Source organism: Homalodisca vitripennis, chromosome 1 (assembly GCF_021130785.1).
Source record: "Homalodisca vitripennis isolate AUS2020 chromosome 1, UT_GWSS_2.1, whole genome shotgun sequence".
Taxonomy (NCBI): Eukaryota; Metazoa; Arthropoda; class Insecta; order Hemiptera; family Cicadellidae; genus Homalodisca; species Homalodisca vitripennis.
Window position 1 is genome coordinate 22,239,265 of NC_060207.1, and position 19,668 is coordinate 22,258,932.

General features: G+C 32.9%; 1 protein-coding gene across 1 annotated transcript; it reads left to right on the forward strand.

Annotated features, from left to right (window-relative positions):
• Positions 1 to 269: 269 nt before the first annotated feature.
• On the forward strand, positions 270 to 16,338 carry LOC124355062 (suppressor protein SRP40-like). The gene is made up of 2 exons (XM_046806020.1): positions 270 to 317; positions 15,670 to 16,338. Exons 1-2 carry the CDS (start codon positions 270 to 272, stop codon positions 16,336 to 16,338), a joined length of 717 nt encoding a protein of 238 aa, XP_046661976.1.
• Positions 16,339 to 19,668: the final 3,330 nt, after the last annotated feature.

Consider the following 19,668-nt stretch of genomic DNA (forward strand, 5'->3'; position numbering starts at 1 on the left):
TAAAGATCAATATCTAGAGGGGTTGAAATGGGGTTGCAATTGACTGAACAACTATATTTCGCTTCTGAACTTCTCAATGTTCTATGAAATTTTACATACACGTTTCTCATTAACTGATGCATACATTCGTCTGGAAGTACATTTCATTGACCGAAAGCAAATACTTTTTGACAAAAGTAGACTTTTCAAACTAACATATATATTCTTTATCGGGGCAACAATACAGACGTTACTAGGGTGCCAGAAACTTACACCAGGAGAAAATTACTATGGCCGGAAGTGGACAATGTTTGACTAAAGTAGACTTCTCAGACCGGGTATGTACGATATATATTTTTGATCGTGGAAACAAGGAAAACTTTACTATGGCGCGCGTATTGTATTATTGATTCAAACCAGAAATATTTCTTTACACGTTAAACCTTAAATGAGATCAAGAAAAACTGTTTTTATCTTTTGAACCTGCCAGCAATGAGAAATAAAATAATGCATACCATGAACATGTCTACCTGCAATTCAACATTATTATAAGAGTCTATCACACGTGCTTCCCCTAAGAGTGCTACGGTCTGTGTATTCCTTCACTCTGGTCTTGCATATTTGAAAGGTTACTGAAATTGTTGGAGCTATTCATGGAAATGTTGTAACATTTTTCTGAAATATTTTGCCTTTCATTGGCACTTATAAAAAATTGTTTCACTCTCCGACTACAGAGTCCCTCAAAACATTGATCTTTAAACTTAAATAAGTTATTCTATACAGTCTGTATCAGAAGAATGAAATGTCTTCCAGTGACAATCATTTTCAGGAGTATTCGTTATGCACTTAAAAAGGATATGCCTTGGACTTACCTATTGTGCAATGGAAAATCGCGTACGAAATTGAGGTTAACTGCTAGTAATACTTAATTTTAATTGGTAGGGTGAAAAGCATAGTAATAAGTGGCCTACAGATACTACATAAGAAATGCAATACACAACAAGAGTAATAGATATAAAAAAATGGTAAATATACGAACACATATCTGAAAGAAAACTACAAAGCAATAATGTAACATGAAAATGTATATGCGCCAGAACGCAATGGATGGAAAGCACAAAGGAAATATTTACTATAAGACAAGTGGCTTATACTAAAAACCATTTGTCATTAAAGTCATAGGTGGAGAAGATAGTGAAGCGTTCAGTGAAGTCCAAGTCACTATTGTAGGAGTATTCTCTGGAACTACGTTAATGAAAGAAAAGGTTCTCCGGATGAGTACAAGCGGGACTCGGAGATTAATACCACGAATTTTCAGGTATTATTTGGGGTGTTTTTTAAGGAAATCAACATCAGGCAGCGTCATGTAGACGCTAGGCTTTACTCCGAAGGGAGCAACTTTAAAAAAATATTTCCATTTGGAGCAAGTTAAAAACGCACCCCTAGCGTCTGTTAAATTTTAGTTAATAATCTTATTTAAAACACCATCTTTAAATAGAATATAAACTATAAATAGAATATAATATAATTATATTATAATATAATACAGAATATACAGGGTGTCAATTAAGTCTGGAACCTCTTTTTTAATTTTTGAACCATAATAGAAAGAAATACCAAAGTTCACACGTGCTTACTGGTGATAGTAACGCACACATCTGCCCAATTACCGACCGGATAATCCCTTTGGGGGACGGTCCACAAGGAGTCAGACAAAATTCTTAAATAGCAGCATAGTCAGTCAAGTTTGGAATCAAATTAAAGATCTTACTTAGCAGAGTACAATGCCGCAAACCGGACTTCAAAAGGTGGATTCATTCAGTAGTTATAGCTATTTGAATTTTAAAACAATTGAACAATGTAAATTATTAAGTATTACAAATAAACACCAATTTTTAAGTACCTGTGATCAAAGTAAGTGTTCAAAATGTTCCCCTCCCATCATCTGACAATGTAGTAATCGAAGCCAGGAATTAATAATTATTACCAATAACACAACTACTGTTAGAATGTGAAAGTGGCAGATTGAGTCATACACAGCATCCACAGAAATTTTACGTTTGGGCAGGTATTATAGGAAATCAAATTATGGGCCCATTATTTATCAATGGTAATTTAAATGGTGACTCGTATCTAGCAATGCTCCAAAATGAAATAATTCCTGCACTACATTCCTGCTGCTCTTGGTCGACAATTTCAAATAATTTATTTCCAACAAGATGGTGCGCCACCACACTTTGCTCTCTTTGTTAGAGAATACTCGGATACAATATTCCTTCACAGATGGATTGGAAGACGTGGTGCAGTAGAGTGGCCTGCTCGTTCCCCTGGATTTTTTTTTGGGGGGGGGGGGGGATACCTCAAAGATAAAGTTTATCGTACTAAGCCTCGAGATTTGGCGCACCTAAGAAATCTCATAGTCCAAAAAGCTCAAGATATTCCTCGTGTCTACCTTCAAAATGGAGTGGATGGCTTTTACAACCGCCTAGGACATTGCCAGACGATGGTAGGGGAACATTTTGAACACTTACTTTGATCACAGGTACTTAAAAATTGGTGTTTACTTGTAATACTTAATAATTTACATTGTTCAATCGTTTTAAAATTCAAATAGCTATAACTACTGAATGAATCCACCTTTTTAAGTCCGGTTTGCAGCCTTGTACTTTGCTAAGTAAGACCTTTAATTTGACCTATGCTGCTATTTAAGAATTTTGTCTGACTCCTTGTGGACCGTCCCCCAAAGGGATTATCGGGTCGGTAATTGGGCAGATATGTGCGGTACTATCACCAGTAAGCACGTGTGAACTTTGGTATTTTTTTATATTGTGGTTTAAAAATTAAAAAAGAGGTTCCAGACTTAATTGACACCCTGTATATAATTTAATAGAATATAAAATATGAATATAGAATATAATTCAGAGAATATAAACCTATTCTTTTTGTCAGTTGTGAAGTCAATAAATGCATATAAATGTATATATAAACCTACAACGTGCAGCATTAAACTAAAACTATATACCTATTAAAAAAGAAAAGACAATAATACCAAAACACTACTTGAAGTTCAAATAGGAGAAACTATTTCAGTGCATAGAATAGCAGGAACATACGTGACAGAAGCACAGGTAGAAGTGTGACTCTAACAAGAAAATCGATGTTGATATTTCCTGTCGTGTAGCGGCTTGTTAGCTTAAACAATGATACATAAAGGTGATGGTCGGAGGAAGAAGAAGGGTAAAGGCAAGCATCTCCGGCCGAATGTTTTGATCATAGATCTTAATATAGTGGTGTGTGTATGAATTTTGCTCGTTGATGTTGTTTTGAGCAGTAAAAACTTTTTAGGTTCCCTTTTTTTTGTATTGGTACCCAAAGTGGCCTAACTCATACGAAGATTTACTTAGCGGCTGGTCTTCGAATTTTATGTATACAGTCTCAATAAGTTAGCGTTTGAAACCTTTCCTCTAGCATGTATTTCCTATTACAAGAACATTTTTTCCAACAATCCCGGCACATAACATATTGACATGAAGGTATAATATAGTTTTTTAGGTTTTTTCTATTTTAACCTTTGACCTTTATTTATGGACTAAGGGTAGCCAATTTTATATGTTATTTAAACTGTCTTTGATAGCTTATCTAGCCCATACAGTTTACCCAGTCTCAATAAGTATAAAATTAAATGACATCTTATAATAATTTGCCTTTGTGCTAAGAGTTCCTATTTCTGTACAGTACCTAGGATCAAAAATGCTTCCGATGAATTTCATATTAAAATAAATAATATAATATACCCTTTAAAACATTATAAACTGCAGTAATACCGTCTTATAAAATATCCAAATGTTAATATTTGTGTCTAAAAGTATTTAATTACACGATTTATGGTAATTCCTTTCCACAGCTATTTACCGTAATATCCATCCACCAAGCTCTAAATTTTAATAATCATGTTCTCTAAATTATTCCTAAGTACGATTATATTTCATAGTAATAAGACATATTTTCAAGAATAGCACTGTTAAATTAAAATTGTTACCATGTTTAGTAACTCAAGGATAAACCTAACTGTTTAGTGGACCAAGATAGATTAGTCATTATTTTGAATTATTATAAATATTTCAGAGTAGGTGTAAAAAACACATTTTCAAGAACCTTGTGTTGAATTCCATGTATAAAAAATAGAAGATATTCCTAAATGCTTAGTGGGCCAAGATATATTATTTTAAATTATAGAAGTTCATTAAAATTCCGTATATTATTTCATTACTCTAAATTTTAAGAAAATGGTAACACGTTGCCTGGCCAGTGGTTGGTTGCTTCAATATACGTAATATGACTTTTAATTTATTAAAAAAGAAAATATAAATTAAATTATTTTTATATTACCTTATTTACGAAAAACGTGCATTGGTATGCACCTAATCGTATTTTACCAAATTAGAGTATATTTGGCTATTCTGAATTTCCTACTTAATTACATCTAATTAGAGAGTTTCCATTTTATCCTTCATCGTATCGGAAGGCTGCGGCTTAATAACCGATAGTTCACGGGGAGGTTAATACGTATTCATAAATAAGGTTGGGCCGTTTTTTCTGGATTTCCCACTTAATTACATCTAATTAGAGAGTTTCAATTTTGACCTTCATCGTATCGGTAGGCTGCGGCTCTATAACCCATAGTTCACGGGGAGGTTAATGTCATATTTGTAAATAAGTTTGGGTTGTTTGCCCTTAAAACCTTTTATATTATAACATGAAACGCCATTGGCATAGAAAGAACCCTCTTTTTTAAAATGTACAGATTCTCAAGTAAACATTAAACAAAAACTGGAAAAAACTAAAAATCCTTTCAGATATTTATTATTTTATCACGAATTCGTTCAATGCTAAGAAAAGCATTTTTTAAATCGTAACAAGTTATGTTTCAGGATTTCACATCTCTATATGCGTGTTTTATAAGTACGAGATACATCTCAGTATCTCTGGATCAAAGGATAAAGTGCTTGAGCGTGTTTTGTGAAAGGCTCTTCCTCGTCGACGAGGGTAATAATGCCATGTTTCTTGAAAGTAGTTTCTTACAATTGATACTTGGAGAGTTCTGAATTGCTTATGTAATATATATTCTCATCTCAATATTCATACAAATGAGATTATTGTTGGAAATATTTTTATTAGACCAGCCAATAAGTTCAAGATGGGTGAAACAAATATTTGATTTAGATTAGCCTTTATGAATTCAATTATCCTTATATTACAATCAAACCTGAGCGTAAAAGTTAATTGTATTTTCTTATTAAAGATGCATTTTTATATTGTTATTGAGTTTATAGGGCTATTATAGTTTGACTCAATAGTTTTCAGTTTATTAGTATTAGTTAAAATAACATAATGTACAATACATTTTATTGGCTGTTTGACAATCTAATCACGCAATAATATAAAACAAACCTTTAGTGTAACTTAACTCAATAATGACAGTTATCGCATTTAATATCTGATTAACTTTGCAGAGGTTTGGTTAGCATTTAAAGATTAATTTAATTTTAAAGTTAACTTAGAGGTATAACGCACAATGAAACAGTTCTATGTAAACTTATTAGGACTAATAGTATAATGTGGTCTATTTTAGGAGAGTTGAAAACATATGCACCTAAGTAAATTAATTTAAAAGTATGCTAATAATATGGTTGATCATTATTATATACTGTATTGCGTTTCAAAGTTAGTTATCGTGGATTTATTCATTATATTCGGTTTGGAGAAGAAACGTACCTTCAAGGCCTTGTAGCAATGCTACAATATGGCTACATATATAACAAACAAACACGACTACGTCCCTGGCAAGCCGGCTGAGCGTGGAGATATAGAGCCTGGAGCTATAAAATGTTGCGCACAGTTTTGTTAATGCCTATTAAGACTTCAAAAGTAACAGTTTCGATTAGACAATACTGAGAGCGTGGTATTGTGTTGTACCCAAGTGACTGTAGAGAGCTGGCTAAGCATACAGACGTACTAGAACCTGGAATGATGAAGTAAAGCACGAATCTTTGTCACTATCACGCATTAAATTTTGGGTAATCTTACAAAACTTTTCTCGCCGCATAAATTAAGAACTGGAATGCAACAATTTGATTATAAAATCTGTGTTGAGAGCTTGATATTGTTTACATGTACCCATGTAACTATAGAGTGGTGGCTGAGTACACACACGTACTAGAACCTGTATTGATGAAGTACAGCACGAACCTTTGTCATTGTCACGCACTAATCTTTGGAAACTGTTATACAATTTTTCTCTCCGCATAAATTAATACCTGGAATTTAACAATTTGATCATACAATCTCTTTTAAGATCTTGATATTGTTTACATGTACGTCGAGACGATCACGTATCTCCTTATTTTTAGCAATTATCCCTATTAAAATCCAAAGGACTTAGAGATCTTCATGTAGTTAGTCTGTTGCACGCACTAATCCAAAATGGTTGTCCAAGTTATTTGGCCCAAAGTTTCGTTTTTATGTCTGATATTAGAACTCGTAGGGGTGCATCTTTATTATCAATTCCAATTCATAGGACAACCTTATATAATAAATCTTTCACTGTTTCCGCATGTCGATTGTGGAACGCTCTCCCAGACAACATCAGAAGTATTGACAAGCGCGATCGCTTTGGGCGGAGGTTAGGGCCTTTCCGCTGCGGACTCGGCGGGAGTGACGGTTGGCGGTTCTTGAGGTCACACTTGGGGTAACTGTATGTAAGTTGCGTGGATGGGGAATGAAAGCTGATTAGGATAGGATAGTTTTATTAGTTGCCTGTTGTATTAAAGAGATTTATGTTAGACTTTAATCGAAATGGTTAATTTTAATTATAATTGATATACAGGGTGTTTGAAAAGTATGGGTACGGCTTAATATTTTAAAAACCATAGGAGATAACATCTATAAACTTTGCGCAGTGTCATATGGCTATGTAAACTATTTTCCCTTGCTATTACCATGACATGCCAACCATGGTGGGACGGCCCACAGAGGAAAACATGGAAATCTTAAATTGAAGCATGGGTCGAGTGATACCTCATTTGAAAGAGCTCACTTAGTAGAGTTGAATGCCTCAAACCGCATCTCAAAAAGTTTATCCAATCAGAAATGGCGGCTTGTTTTAGGTACACATTGTGAAGTACATTATGCGCTGCCATTTCTGACTGGATCGTCGTATTCTGATGCGGTAGGCGGCGTTTCACTCTACTAACCAATGTGTTTTCACTGACCTTTTTTAATTAGCAAATTATGTCATAAATTTATAACATAATAAATAACAATGTTTTTAGTGTTATTTATTGTGTTATAAATTTATGACACAATTTGCTAATTAAAAAAGTCAGTGAAAACACATTGGTTAGTAGAGTGAAACGCCGCCTGCCGCATCAGAATACGATGATGTACACAATAGTGACAATAATTTGTTATTAATAAATTCAGCATTTTTTAATTGCTTTTACTTGAGTAGATACAGGTTGTGAATGTTGAGTTTAGCTCCTTCACCTTCCACTTAGTACAGCGTCTGAAATCTGACACTGGTATAGATTGACTTTTGAAATCTGGAGTCCATGTCAGTCTGAAGAGATCCATAAGGAGTTCAAGATGAGCTCCTTGTGCCGCTTGTACAAAGGAGCTCAATCTGGATTATCCAGCAGCTATCTTGTGTAGAGGTGTTCTCATTCTCTCATCATGTGCTCATTTGAGTGCAATACAATATTTTAGACAGGACACTAAAGCACGCCTATTCAAACGGTTCTCTACACATGTATAGCGTAGAGGCAGGGTTTATTCAATGGGAATATTGAGTTGAGCTCCATTCATCATCTGCTTACTACAGCGTCTGCAATTTGCCACTAATGCATCTGTACCAGTTATGTATAGATGCTGTCTAATAAAATATTTAATCTAAATGGTTATACAAAATGTAGTATGAATAAACTTTATTTTAATTAGCTGAAGCAGCAGAAAGTTGCCAGAGGGTTAACGTTATCGCATCCGCTCACAAATAAGAGAAATTTAACGTAGCAGTTAATTACTAAGTTACCGAGGCTTTCCAATAAATGTCTCTCTGTAATGTTTAATTAATTGGAAATTATTATTTTATTAAACGTGTAATAATATATGCTTTTTGTTACCTCAAATGTTATTTTCAGCGACTTGTTCAATGTATATTGAATGTTTTTCCCCCTATTATATTTTAAATAGTTTAAACACAGAACTATTTTTATAAAATATTATCGATATTTAAATTAGTAACAATAATTTTGGAAGCATTAGAAGTTGTAATATACAGGCACATTAATTGTTCTAATGCAGCTAAAGTACGATACCTTGAATGTAGTTATGTAGAATCTTCATGAAAGTGATGATAATAATCCGGTTTATTTATTGTAAAATAATATCACTGCATAAAACCCCATAATAACTTTTTTATGATATTAGGGACGGTTCGAAGCATTCGTAATGGTTTTATTTTCAAACAGAATATATCGAAAGTATTTAATTTTCAAGTTCAACACTTTTTTATTCAAAGGACTGCACAATTTTACGTTTTAAAATTAAGATTTTAGGTTTTATTTTTAAATTTAAAAAGTTTAAATGAACCAGGTGGTTTTATTTTAATTTAATAAGTGATAGAATTGTATTTTCAATACAAAACATATTCTCTGAAAATGTGTTTTAGCTTAAGTTTAAAATAACGATAACGAAATAGGCTAGCAGTTACTCGAAGCTTTGCTAGCGATTCCCTTGTTGAATAATCAACACTTCATAGGCATATTTTTTAAATGGATTGGATTTAAAGTGGGAGAGTGACACACTGTTTATAAGTACCAATGGAATGCACACATTTATCTGCAACATATATGCAATATTTGAATCGAAAGCTTCAATAATGTCAGAGACACTTGAACTACTATAGGCAAGAGTGAAGGAATACACATTTCTTAGAAATATCAGTGAAAGCACTCACGTTGTTATATTATTTCGAATATGAAGTATAAATTTTAAGTACACAGTCGTAGCATATAAGGAATATGTTTTACAAACATAAATATAGTTGCTTTAGGGATAACAACTCCTTGTAAATCCCTAGGGCTAAATGATCTTCATGAACAATTTTTTTACTCATATTTTTATGGTGAAAGTACAAGAACACATTCCAATTTTCAACTTTCTAGGACATCGAAAAGTTTAGAAGGCAAAATATAGTTTTTCTATGAGTTACAACCCCTTTTCAACCCCTACGGATATTTGATCTTTATGAAAATGGTTTAGTTCTATTTTAGCCACAAGCCTAATGTATGCCAACTTTCTGGGATTTTGGGAATTTTGAGAATTATTGACGAGTGAAGGAGTGAGTAAGGGGTTTTTTTTAATACAGAAATATCAGGTGTCTCATTTATTGAATTCAATCTAGTGACAAACAAACTGTACAACTATTTCATAGATTTAAACTTTACTGCACATACGGTATGATTAAGAATACGATACACGTATTGTAAACCCAACATAATTATGTATTGCCAATAAAAAGTTCAATTCATACTAAGACTATAATAAATTATCTTCCTAAGCTTTTTTATCTTTTACACTTTCAGAGAACGTCAATGCATATTATTTTGCGCTAATCGCTGAAAACAAAAGAAGAAAAGTTTAAATTGTAACCTTGCTCACTTCTCCGAACAGAAATAGAGTTACCTCACGAAAGTTTATCGTCTTGCACCGTTTGCGGCTCTTTTGAAAGTTTAGTCGGTTGAATCCAGGTTATAAGTTCCCCTTGATTCGGTTCCTCTTACAAAGTGTTCAATGATCATCTAATTGAGTTTTTTGTTCTTACATACTTCAATAATACTGATTGACATCATAATTATAACCACCACATATTTCATCACTGTATTACTCCTATGTTATACATTAGCCTATTGAAAAATATCAAAATTATTCTTAGCTTATTATATAAGAACCAGATGAACCAGGTGGATCATAAGAATAGTTACTCCAAATCTTTCCAATACTATCTAACAAATGTGTTGTACAATATATATTTCGTGTATAAAACACGTCTAATAAATGTAACCATCTAAAATCCAACTTCTTGTAGTATATAATTAATGCGAATATGATATCAGTCAATTGAGTTTTTATTTTCTATCGTTAATCTCAATTCTACCACGAATTCACAGTTGCTTACTATCTGGTAGAAAAACACGTAAACAAAACTATCAGTTATACACTACGATATAATATTTTAACGATTACATAACTGGTTCTTTGGTTATACTGACTAAATATAGAATATGTTGCTGTCCTATTCAGTTATAGTACCATAATTATGACAAACGTAATGTACCATTTTATAAAAATGTATAATTGTATAAACTATACTCATTACCATATATCATACATAATCATTAATATATAATCACTAACGTAGCTTTAACCGCGTGTAGTGTATTTCAAACCAGGAATTAATTTATTGATAAAATTAATGTTTGTTACGCATTTATAACGTTCCATTTACACATAATACATTTACATAATGTGCCATTCAAGCACTCATTAGCATAAAAAGATATTTAAAAAAATATCATATATAAAATTAAATTTTAATTTTAATTTTAGTTTTAGTTTTAATTATAGGCCTAATTTTAAGTTATAGACATTGAAATTAAAATAAAAAATATAGCAATTTTTAACCATAAGACAAAATACTAAAAATTAACCCTTGATCCCCGACAACTTTAAATATTCTTACTAATTATGACTATGAGATGTATTAATAAACAAGAGAATTTGTAATTGTGAGTCCATGCAATTGTTGTTAATCAGATAGAAGTAAACCAAGCAAACCGTTGTATTTTACGGTAGTAAAAGAGATACAAATTTGTGAAGCGAATGCGCCACGTCCAGTTTATAACCAGGTTAATGTTTGAGATTGTACGGTCACAAACTGATGTGACACAAGCAGGTTGGCGTACTGAACCATTTTGTTGCTTTAATGTTAGCTATAGCATCGTGCCGTAAATGGCATACAATAGTTAAGAGAACGGAGTGGTGGAGATAAACTTTTGTGAACAGAACAAGAAATTTACTCAGTTTTTATTTTTTTAACGTATTTAAACATGTAATGTATACGATTGTCATTTTACAAGCATATTTATCTCAAACATTCATACAGTTAAAGTTCTTGCAAGTGGCGTGAAGTATTGAAAATATTAAGCACTCAACCATGTATACCATGTACACATGGTAATCTTTTAAACGACTTATCCACCGATTTCCTGTTTCATGAAATTATCTAAAAACTTCAGTCTGGAACACCTTTCCTACTCTATTCTCTGGAATTCATGCCATCATACGAAAATTTGGAGAATTCATAGTAATTTATAAATAGTTACTGTATATGCACAAAACTGTATTTTCTGTAACAAGTCTTAAAGATCGAGTAATAATTTCCAACTCATTGACGTATTTAGCTAGTTGTATATTTTAGAGGTAAACTAACTTTAATTAAAGGAAATACTAAACTTTGTAGAGAGATTCTTGTAATTGGCTGTAAATTGTAAAATGAATCGTTACATACTTTAACTAGACTTTTATATCACTTGTAAATGAAGCTTTTTTACGTGATACTAAATATGTAAAATATTCTAATGTGCCAAAGGCTGGGAAATTAACTCATCGAACTGTGATTGAAATGTGAAACTGAGAAAAGTTTATCTCATACCTTTTATCGTCGAATCTATCTCTAGGACAGACCATTTTAACGAATTAGACGAGAAATAGCTTTGCCCAAACGTCATTATGACGAAAAAATAGATCTAGTTCCACTCAACACTAAATTAAACTCGCATCTATTGCCACGTAATGTTAATTTTGGCGTTTCTAAACTGAAATATAATACGGCTTCACGTTATGAAATTGTGAACCTTAGTTAAATGTTTTATGAACTGATTAGATGTCCAGCTTTTATTTAATGCTCTATTGCCATCTGACCAATATTATATGCGAATATCAATTTGACATTTTGTTTGCATTAACATTTACTTCTTAACGTTTACCCAAATTCAGTACCTACCAGTAAAATTCTATTATTAATGTGAACGTTGAGTTTAGCCCCAGTTCCACTTCCCCTTGGTGTAGCAAATGGAATAGAAAGCTGTCAGAGACTTGAATTCTGGAATCTATAATTCATTTAGACCTTCTTCGTCACCGACATTTTTGTCTTGATGGATCTCTCTAGAAGAACATGACTCTAAAGAATCCGGATTCAAGCCTGAGACAGCGTTAGATTCCAAACTTTTCACTAAAAGAAAGGTCAACCCTTCCCTCTATATTACGTTATATGTGATTATTAAACTACCCATAGCCGGTTATTTCAATCTATGTAAACCAAATCCCAAAATATATGTAGCTTTCCAATTCTTTCCATGTAGATACGTGTTGAACATGGAAGCCCCGAGGGTTTAAAGAGGTAAATCAGAACTAATTGAATCTGTTTATTCCGGATTTTATTTCCTAGTGCAGTGCAATACTACCCCTCAGAAGAATTTACAAACAAATTAAGAAGAAGATAAAATAAACAAATTTTCCAAATATCGTATTCTTATTTATATGAAATTTGTTTGTTTGAATAATATAAGTTGTTTTAACGAATGGACGAAATAAATGGGACGAAGATCTCTGAAATCGTAGTAATAAATACTTGATATCGTAAAGTTTAATTATATGTTTAATTGTGGTAAATAAAACTTACAAGAACCTAAATGTTAAGTAGAAATATGACTTTGTCCATGACGCTACCAAAATAAAGTAATAGCTAAACCAAAATGATATCTGGTAGTGCGCCTAGTGGTTCAAGTGTTCTTTGGAATTTTACCTACGAACTTAACCACTTAAAGAAACTTTTAAATTTACTTTCCTTCGCGTTGATGTCGACTCACACACCGCAGCGTCAGCATCTTGGCTTGACAATGCAGCTATAGTAGCAAAAAGGAAGATTAGAAGAATAGAACATAAAGAGTAGTACTTGAAGTACCAGAATTAATTCACCTAAAAATTGCTACAGGATTATCGAGACAAATTATAGGTCAGAAGGAACTCACTCCGATTTGCACCTATATCAATCTGGGTTTTTCAAGGGCTAATTTATAACACGAAAAATGTTAATTTTGCTTACGGACAAGGCGCGTGAGATAATAAACGTTGAGCTGGCATTCGGCTACAAAGTTCAAAGAAAAAATTACTAAGCGTCTCAATTAGGTTATAATTCCGACAAGTGGTTAGTTCCAAGAACACTGGAGAAAAATAATGTAACCATTAACGAGTAATAGGTAGTAAATCTTTAGTATAACCGGGACTAATGTTTGTAACATCCATAACCTCCTAATGAAGTTTCATACAAAATTTCAAGTCTGCAGTTGAAATCTCTGTTGCAATTTCTTTCTATACGATGAATTCAGATTTTTGTTAACGGCATTGAGTTTCAAGTAAGTGTTATAAAAGTCTACACACCAAGTCGCCATAGAATGATGTTTTATGAGTTGAGATAGTTAGGCTACACGTGTTAGTATTATCATATGTATGAATATCTTATGAGTGTATTAAGTTTGAGTACACACGTATTTATTCTGCTGTTTTCTAGTTAGCATCATGGTTACTCATAATACCAATATAAATATAGTGTATACACCAAACCATATCCAAATCCCGTGGAATGACATTGACCATCATCGAACTTAATGTTCCTTATATATAAATAAACCTTCATACACAATTTCAAGGCTATAAGTTAGTTTGATTTTGTGATATCGTGAAGACAGACAAACTGACGTAATTTCAATTTTTACAGCTCCACGAGTGATAGGCCTCGCTAAAGTTCAGACAATTATTGACATGTCACTTTCTTTGATTCCAAAATATTTCTTTTAACAGAACAGTCATGAAAGATTAGTTTAATACATTTTAATGTAAGTATTGATACCTCAAACAGATTCTTTTGTTTAATATACCCAACTATACTAAAACATGTGAAAACTATAATATAATTAAGAAAATTAAACTATATATTTGGAATTATTGAAGCAAGAATTATAGTTCAGAATTACATTGCAATAATACCATGAATGGGGACAATTGTGGGGGTAAAACATTAAAGAATAATTAAAACATTTACTATCTGTGATGTGGGCCACAGTTTCAATGCAGCGTGGGCCGTGATTGTGGCTAAGCCAAACAGCATTTCCATGTCCAATGTGCAGTTTCAGCTTTGCCAGGATGTGTGTGCGATCAATCGTTCCATGTCATTAAACTGCCGCTGCGTAGTGACGTCACTGTTGAAACAGAGTAATTGTACCATCCTGTTGCTTCGGTGATACAAAAGTTCAGTATCACTGTGATCACACACTTCGTACCAATGTTAAATTATATGGGAAAAAACATTTACATAATGGAACTTCTATATATTAGAAACCTCTGAACTTGCATTATCTTTGTAATTAATTAGACATTAAATTTCAAACAAAATAAAAAGTAGATATGTTAGGAAGTCACGAGCTTTGTGAATTGTGTTTTTTTTATTTTCAAGATATTTTGTTCGCTTCACTTATCCATTGTTTTTCTACTAAAAATCTTTTGTACAATCTAAACTAGATATAAATTATTGTTTAGTGCAGTTTTACTCTGATGTAAATATTTATCTATCGTACAATGTCAGCATTACTTAAGCTGGCCTGGAGGTTGTGGTCTTTATTAGCAATTTCATCAAATTACAATTAATTGGAGAGAGCATGATGATTACAGAGCTCGCGATGAAGTTAACGGAAGGGCTTCAAATTAAAGACTCAATCAATTATACTGTGTGTTGGCTTTCATGAACTGAACTATAGAGAAGTTATTAGGTAACTATAAGTTATTGGTAAGGGGTCGGGGTTTGGAAAGGGGTTATTATCTTAACATAATATGCATTTCAAATGAATTCTCAATTTACCACGTTTCAGTAAGATGACTGTACTACTTTAATGTTGGAAGTCAAAGTGTGACAAATAATAACCATATTTTAATAGTGGAATAGTTTATTGTGATAAAGTTTGATTAATTATGCAATTCTTCATTTCGTTACTTGAAATTAGTATTGGTAGACCAAGTAATCGCAATAGTTACTACATTAATTCAGTATGGAGTATTTACCTCTTTAAATAATTCCTGAACCCTCACTTAGGGTTCTCCTAAACACGCCAACACTAAACAGGCCTATTTGGTACTTTTATATTTTTACAATTGAACAAATAGAACGCTCTTTTCTCTAATCTATAATAAAAAACTAACGAAAATACTATTTAACCGAACTGTATATTTTATGAAAACGAAATAAATATTCTTGGTAAAATACAACACAAAAAACCGATTAGTTATTGCATAGACAGGTGTACGGAATTCCATTCGACATTTAGATAATAAAATCAATAGAGTTTTTTCTTAGGCCAAGATTATACTACATACCAATTTTCAAGTTACTATGCCTTTCAAGACTTAACGTACAGACGGACAGACAGACTAACCGACTCCCGCTTGAACTCCTGTAATCAGTAGGATTCTTTCTTGTACCAAAGAAACCTATATTTAATTCTCTAGAACCTCTCTATTTAGATTTATCACATAAGACGGATAACAACAAAATATCAAGATGTCACTGTCACGTCCTTATCGAGCGAGTCGGACAGTCGGGCAGACGGACGGATAACAACAAAATATCAACATGGCACTGTCACGTCCTTATCGAGCGAGTCGGACAGTCGGGCAGACGGACGGATAACAACAAAATATCAAGATGTCACTGTCACGTCCTTATCGAGCGAGTCGGACAGTCGGGCAGACGGACGGATAACAACAAAATATCAAGATGTCACTGTCACGTCCTTATTGAGCGAGTCGGACAGTAGGGCAGACGGACGGATAACAACAAAATATCAAGATGTCACTGTCACGTCCTTATCGAGCGAGTCGGACAGTCGGGCAGACGGACGGATAACAACAAAATATCAACATGGCACTGTCACGTCCTTATCGAGCGAGTCGGACAGTCGGGCAGACGGACGGATAACAACAAAATATCAAGATGGCACTGTCACGTCCTTATCGAGCGAGTCGGACAGTCGGGCAGACGGACGGATAACAACAAAATATCAAGATGGCACTGTCACGTCCTTATCGAGCGAGTCGGACAGTCGGGCAGACGGACGGATAACAACAAAATATAAAGGTGGCACTCTCACGTCCTTAATAGTTTTACTTGCCTACCAAAATACGCGTATATGACGTCTTACAATTTAAATAGGCACTAGTAGTATCTTAACGGTTAACATATTTTGTAAAATCGTTATACACAAGTTATTCCTTTTAGTGAGAGTTCCCAAGTTATAGAAGAAAGTGAGATTGAATACAGTTAGTTTAATATACACAAATGGTTCTTTGATAATTATGGGACAAACGTCATATAAATGTGTAATTTGCAATGAAAACGCATTTCAAAACAGTTTCTTACGTTTTAAAATTATAGTTTGAACTAGGCAACTAGAAATCTTATCGGAACCATTGATATTATCCGAGGAATGAACTGCCAAATGGCATTGAGATAGAAGAGGACTAATCTTTTTCATATGCGATTTCTTGTTTAAACTTTTTATTCAAGTACTTTTTATTAAGTACTTTCTCACTCATTATAAAACTATCTATTATTCTGACGTCACCAACTGTATCGACGGGTATAATATAAATGTTATTCTTTACTTTACCAAATTATCACAAAGGCAGGTAAAGAAATTGTTGTGGTTATTAATAGTTCTTGGAACTTATCTTGAAGTTGTGTCTACACAGATTTCGAAATCTACACTGAAACATAATTGACATATTCAGTGAAAAAATTAAAAATGTAGATCAAATTGTTAATATTTTTTAACAATAGTCATTTTTAGAAGACTAATAGGCTATTTTTTAGATATTAAAAGAAATGATAACTATCTTTTCATTAATTATCATTCAACATACCTTATGATGGTATGTTGGGGTCTCCTATAAATTAGTAATTTGGATACTTTATTTAATGAAATATATTTGAAATTTGATATTTTCTGTTATATGTTTTATCATATACCGTTTAACGGAGTAGCAAGAGGTTAAAATTTTGAGATTTCATCTCAATTTAAGGATCGATTATATACCTGGCACTTCTGCATCTTTGTCTAAGATGTTCATTATAAGAAAAATTAAAAATTATTCATTGTAATCCACGTAGCGTTGAATAGTAAAAGATTTTTTTAGACATAGAATGCAGAGGAGAGGTGATGGGACGTAGAAGTGGAATAAAAGTATCACAAATCAATGCTTAACCACAGTTCTTTATATGATAACACGTTAACGTTCAAATTATATTGTCTTTCTTGTCATAATTCAGCTCTGCAAGAATATTGTTTTTGATAGCAGTACTTGAATCAAATTTAATACATTTCTAATCATTAGTATTAACGCAATATCTACTTAAATTGCACGTTTATTGTTGCTGGTGATCTGTATGTGCTAGTAAAGAAACGTCAGAAAATCTCATCTAATGGAATATTCAATATAAAAATACAGCAGAAATGTATAAACATATTTTACGTAAATTAGGACCTAAAAATTAACGTTAATTTTACTACGATAAGAAGTCGATATTGTTGGAATATTCGTAGGCAACTGTAGGGAGCTGTTTGAGTGTCCAGACATGGAACTGAGAGCAATGAAATATTTTACATTTCTATGTTAAATCTACAAGTGTTACTACTGCTTTACTACTTCATTTTTAATTATTGTCATACATACAATTATAATCTAATTACATCACACAGGATATAATAATCTTTGAAAATAAGCAGTATGTTTTAAACATCTGTTACTGGATATGGTTAATGTCTTTTTAAATGAGTAAGGAGAGCCGCCTGAACATACAGAAAACGTATGACAAATAAGATGACATCTAAGACAAATAAAATATTGTTCATGATCTCGTAATTTTACTTACATATGTTTATTTAGTATTGTATATAAACATATGCGGCATATTTTAGAAAGAGAAATGAACAGTATCCGCCAGATATTCTGTGTTGAGAAATCGATATTGTTGATAACTTCCCGAGCGTCAGTAGGCAGCCGCCTGAGTATGTGATGGAATTTAGTGCTTTGTTTTGTTACTCTCTCTCTCTTGAACACGTTCACTAGTTGTGTTTTATATACAGCATAGTTGGGATGTAAAATGTAATAATGTGCCTAGAGCTTATGTGCTGGGTGGTCGATATTGTTGACACTTCCCAAGCGTCAGATTGAAGTCGGCTAGGTACTTTGTGCAATGAAATTTAGTGCTTTGTATTGTTCCTCTCACTTGAGAATTTCACTAGTTTTTTATATGCAGCATGGTTTGGATGTAAAATGTAACAATATGGCTAGAGCGACTGTGCTAAATGGTCGATATTGTTGACACTTCCCGAGCGACTTTAGGGAGCCTGCCAAGTATGTTCATCGTTCTGGAATTTAGTGCTTTGTATTGATCCTCTCACTTGAACATTCCACTACTTTATAATATACAAATATACAGCATAGTTTAAATGTAAAATGTAACAATGAGGCTGGAGCTTCTGTGCTGAGTGTTTGATATTGTTATATCTTTCCGAGCGTCAGTGGGGAGCTGGCTGAGTATGCGATGGAATTTACTGCTTTGTATTTTTACTCTCACTTGAACATTCCACTATTTCTTTTATATACAATATAGTTCGGATGTAAAATATAATAATGTGGCTAGAGCATCTGTGCTAAATGGTCGATATTCTTCACACTTCCCGAGCGACTTTAAGGAGCCTGCCAAGTATGTTCATCGACCTAGAATTTAGTGTTTTGTTTTGTTACTGTCTCTTGAAAACGTTCACTAGTTTGTTTTATATACAGATATACTGCATAGTTTGTACGTAAAATGTACAATGAGGCTAGAGCTTCTGTGTTGAGTGATTGATATTGTTATATCTTTCCAAGCGTCAGTGGGGAGCTGGCTGAGTATGCAATGGAATTTAGTGCATTGTATTTTTTCTCTCACTTGAACATTCCACTATTTTTATATACAAATACACAGGATAGTTTTGACGCAAAATGCAATAATGTGACTAGAGCGTCTGTGCTAAATGGTCGATATTGTTGACACTTCCCGAGCGACATTAGGGAGCCTGCCAAGTATGTTCATCGCTTTGGAATTTAGTGTTTTGTTTTGTTTCTCTCTCTTGAACACGTTCACTAGTTTGTTTTATATACAGCATAGTTTATACGTAATGTAACAATGTGGCTAGAGCTTCTGTGCTGAGTGATATACATTGTGACATTTAGAGTGTCTACATCTAACTTGTGATAGACCATTTGTATTTCACGTTTTCTTTTATACGTAATTCACACTCTCTTGTCAAATAAACGTATGTCATTACATAATTTGCAATAATACTTTACTCTTGAAGCGTAAACATAGGTTAAAATATAATTAGATTATGTTGAGGAAATCAACCAGATTTGTTAATATTTTGCAGTGAAAGTAATTTGGTTTGAATATATAAAGTCTATTCTATTTATCAGTTCTAT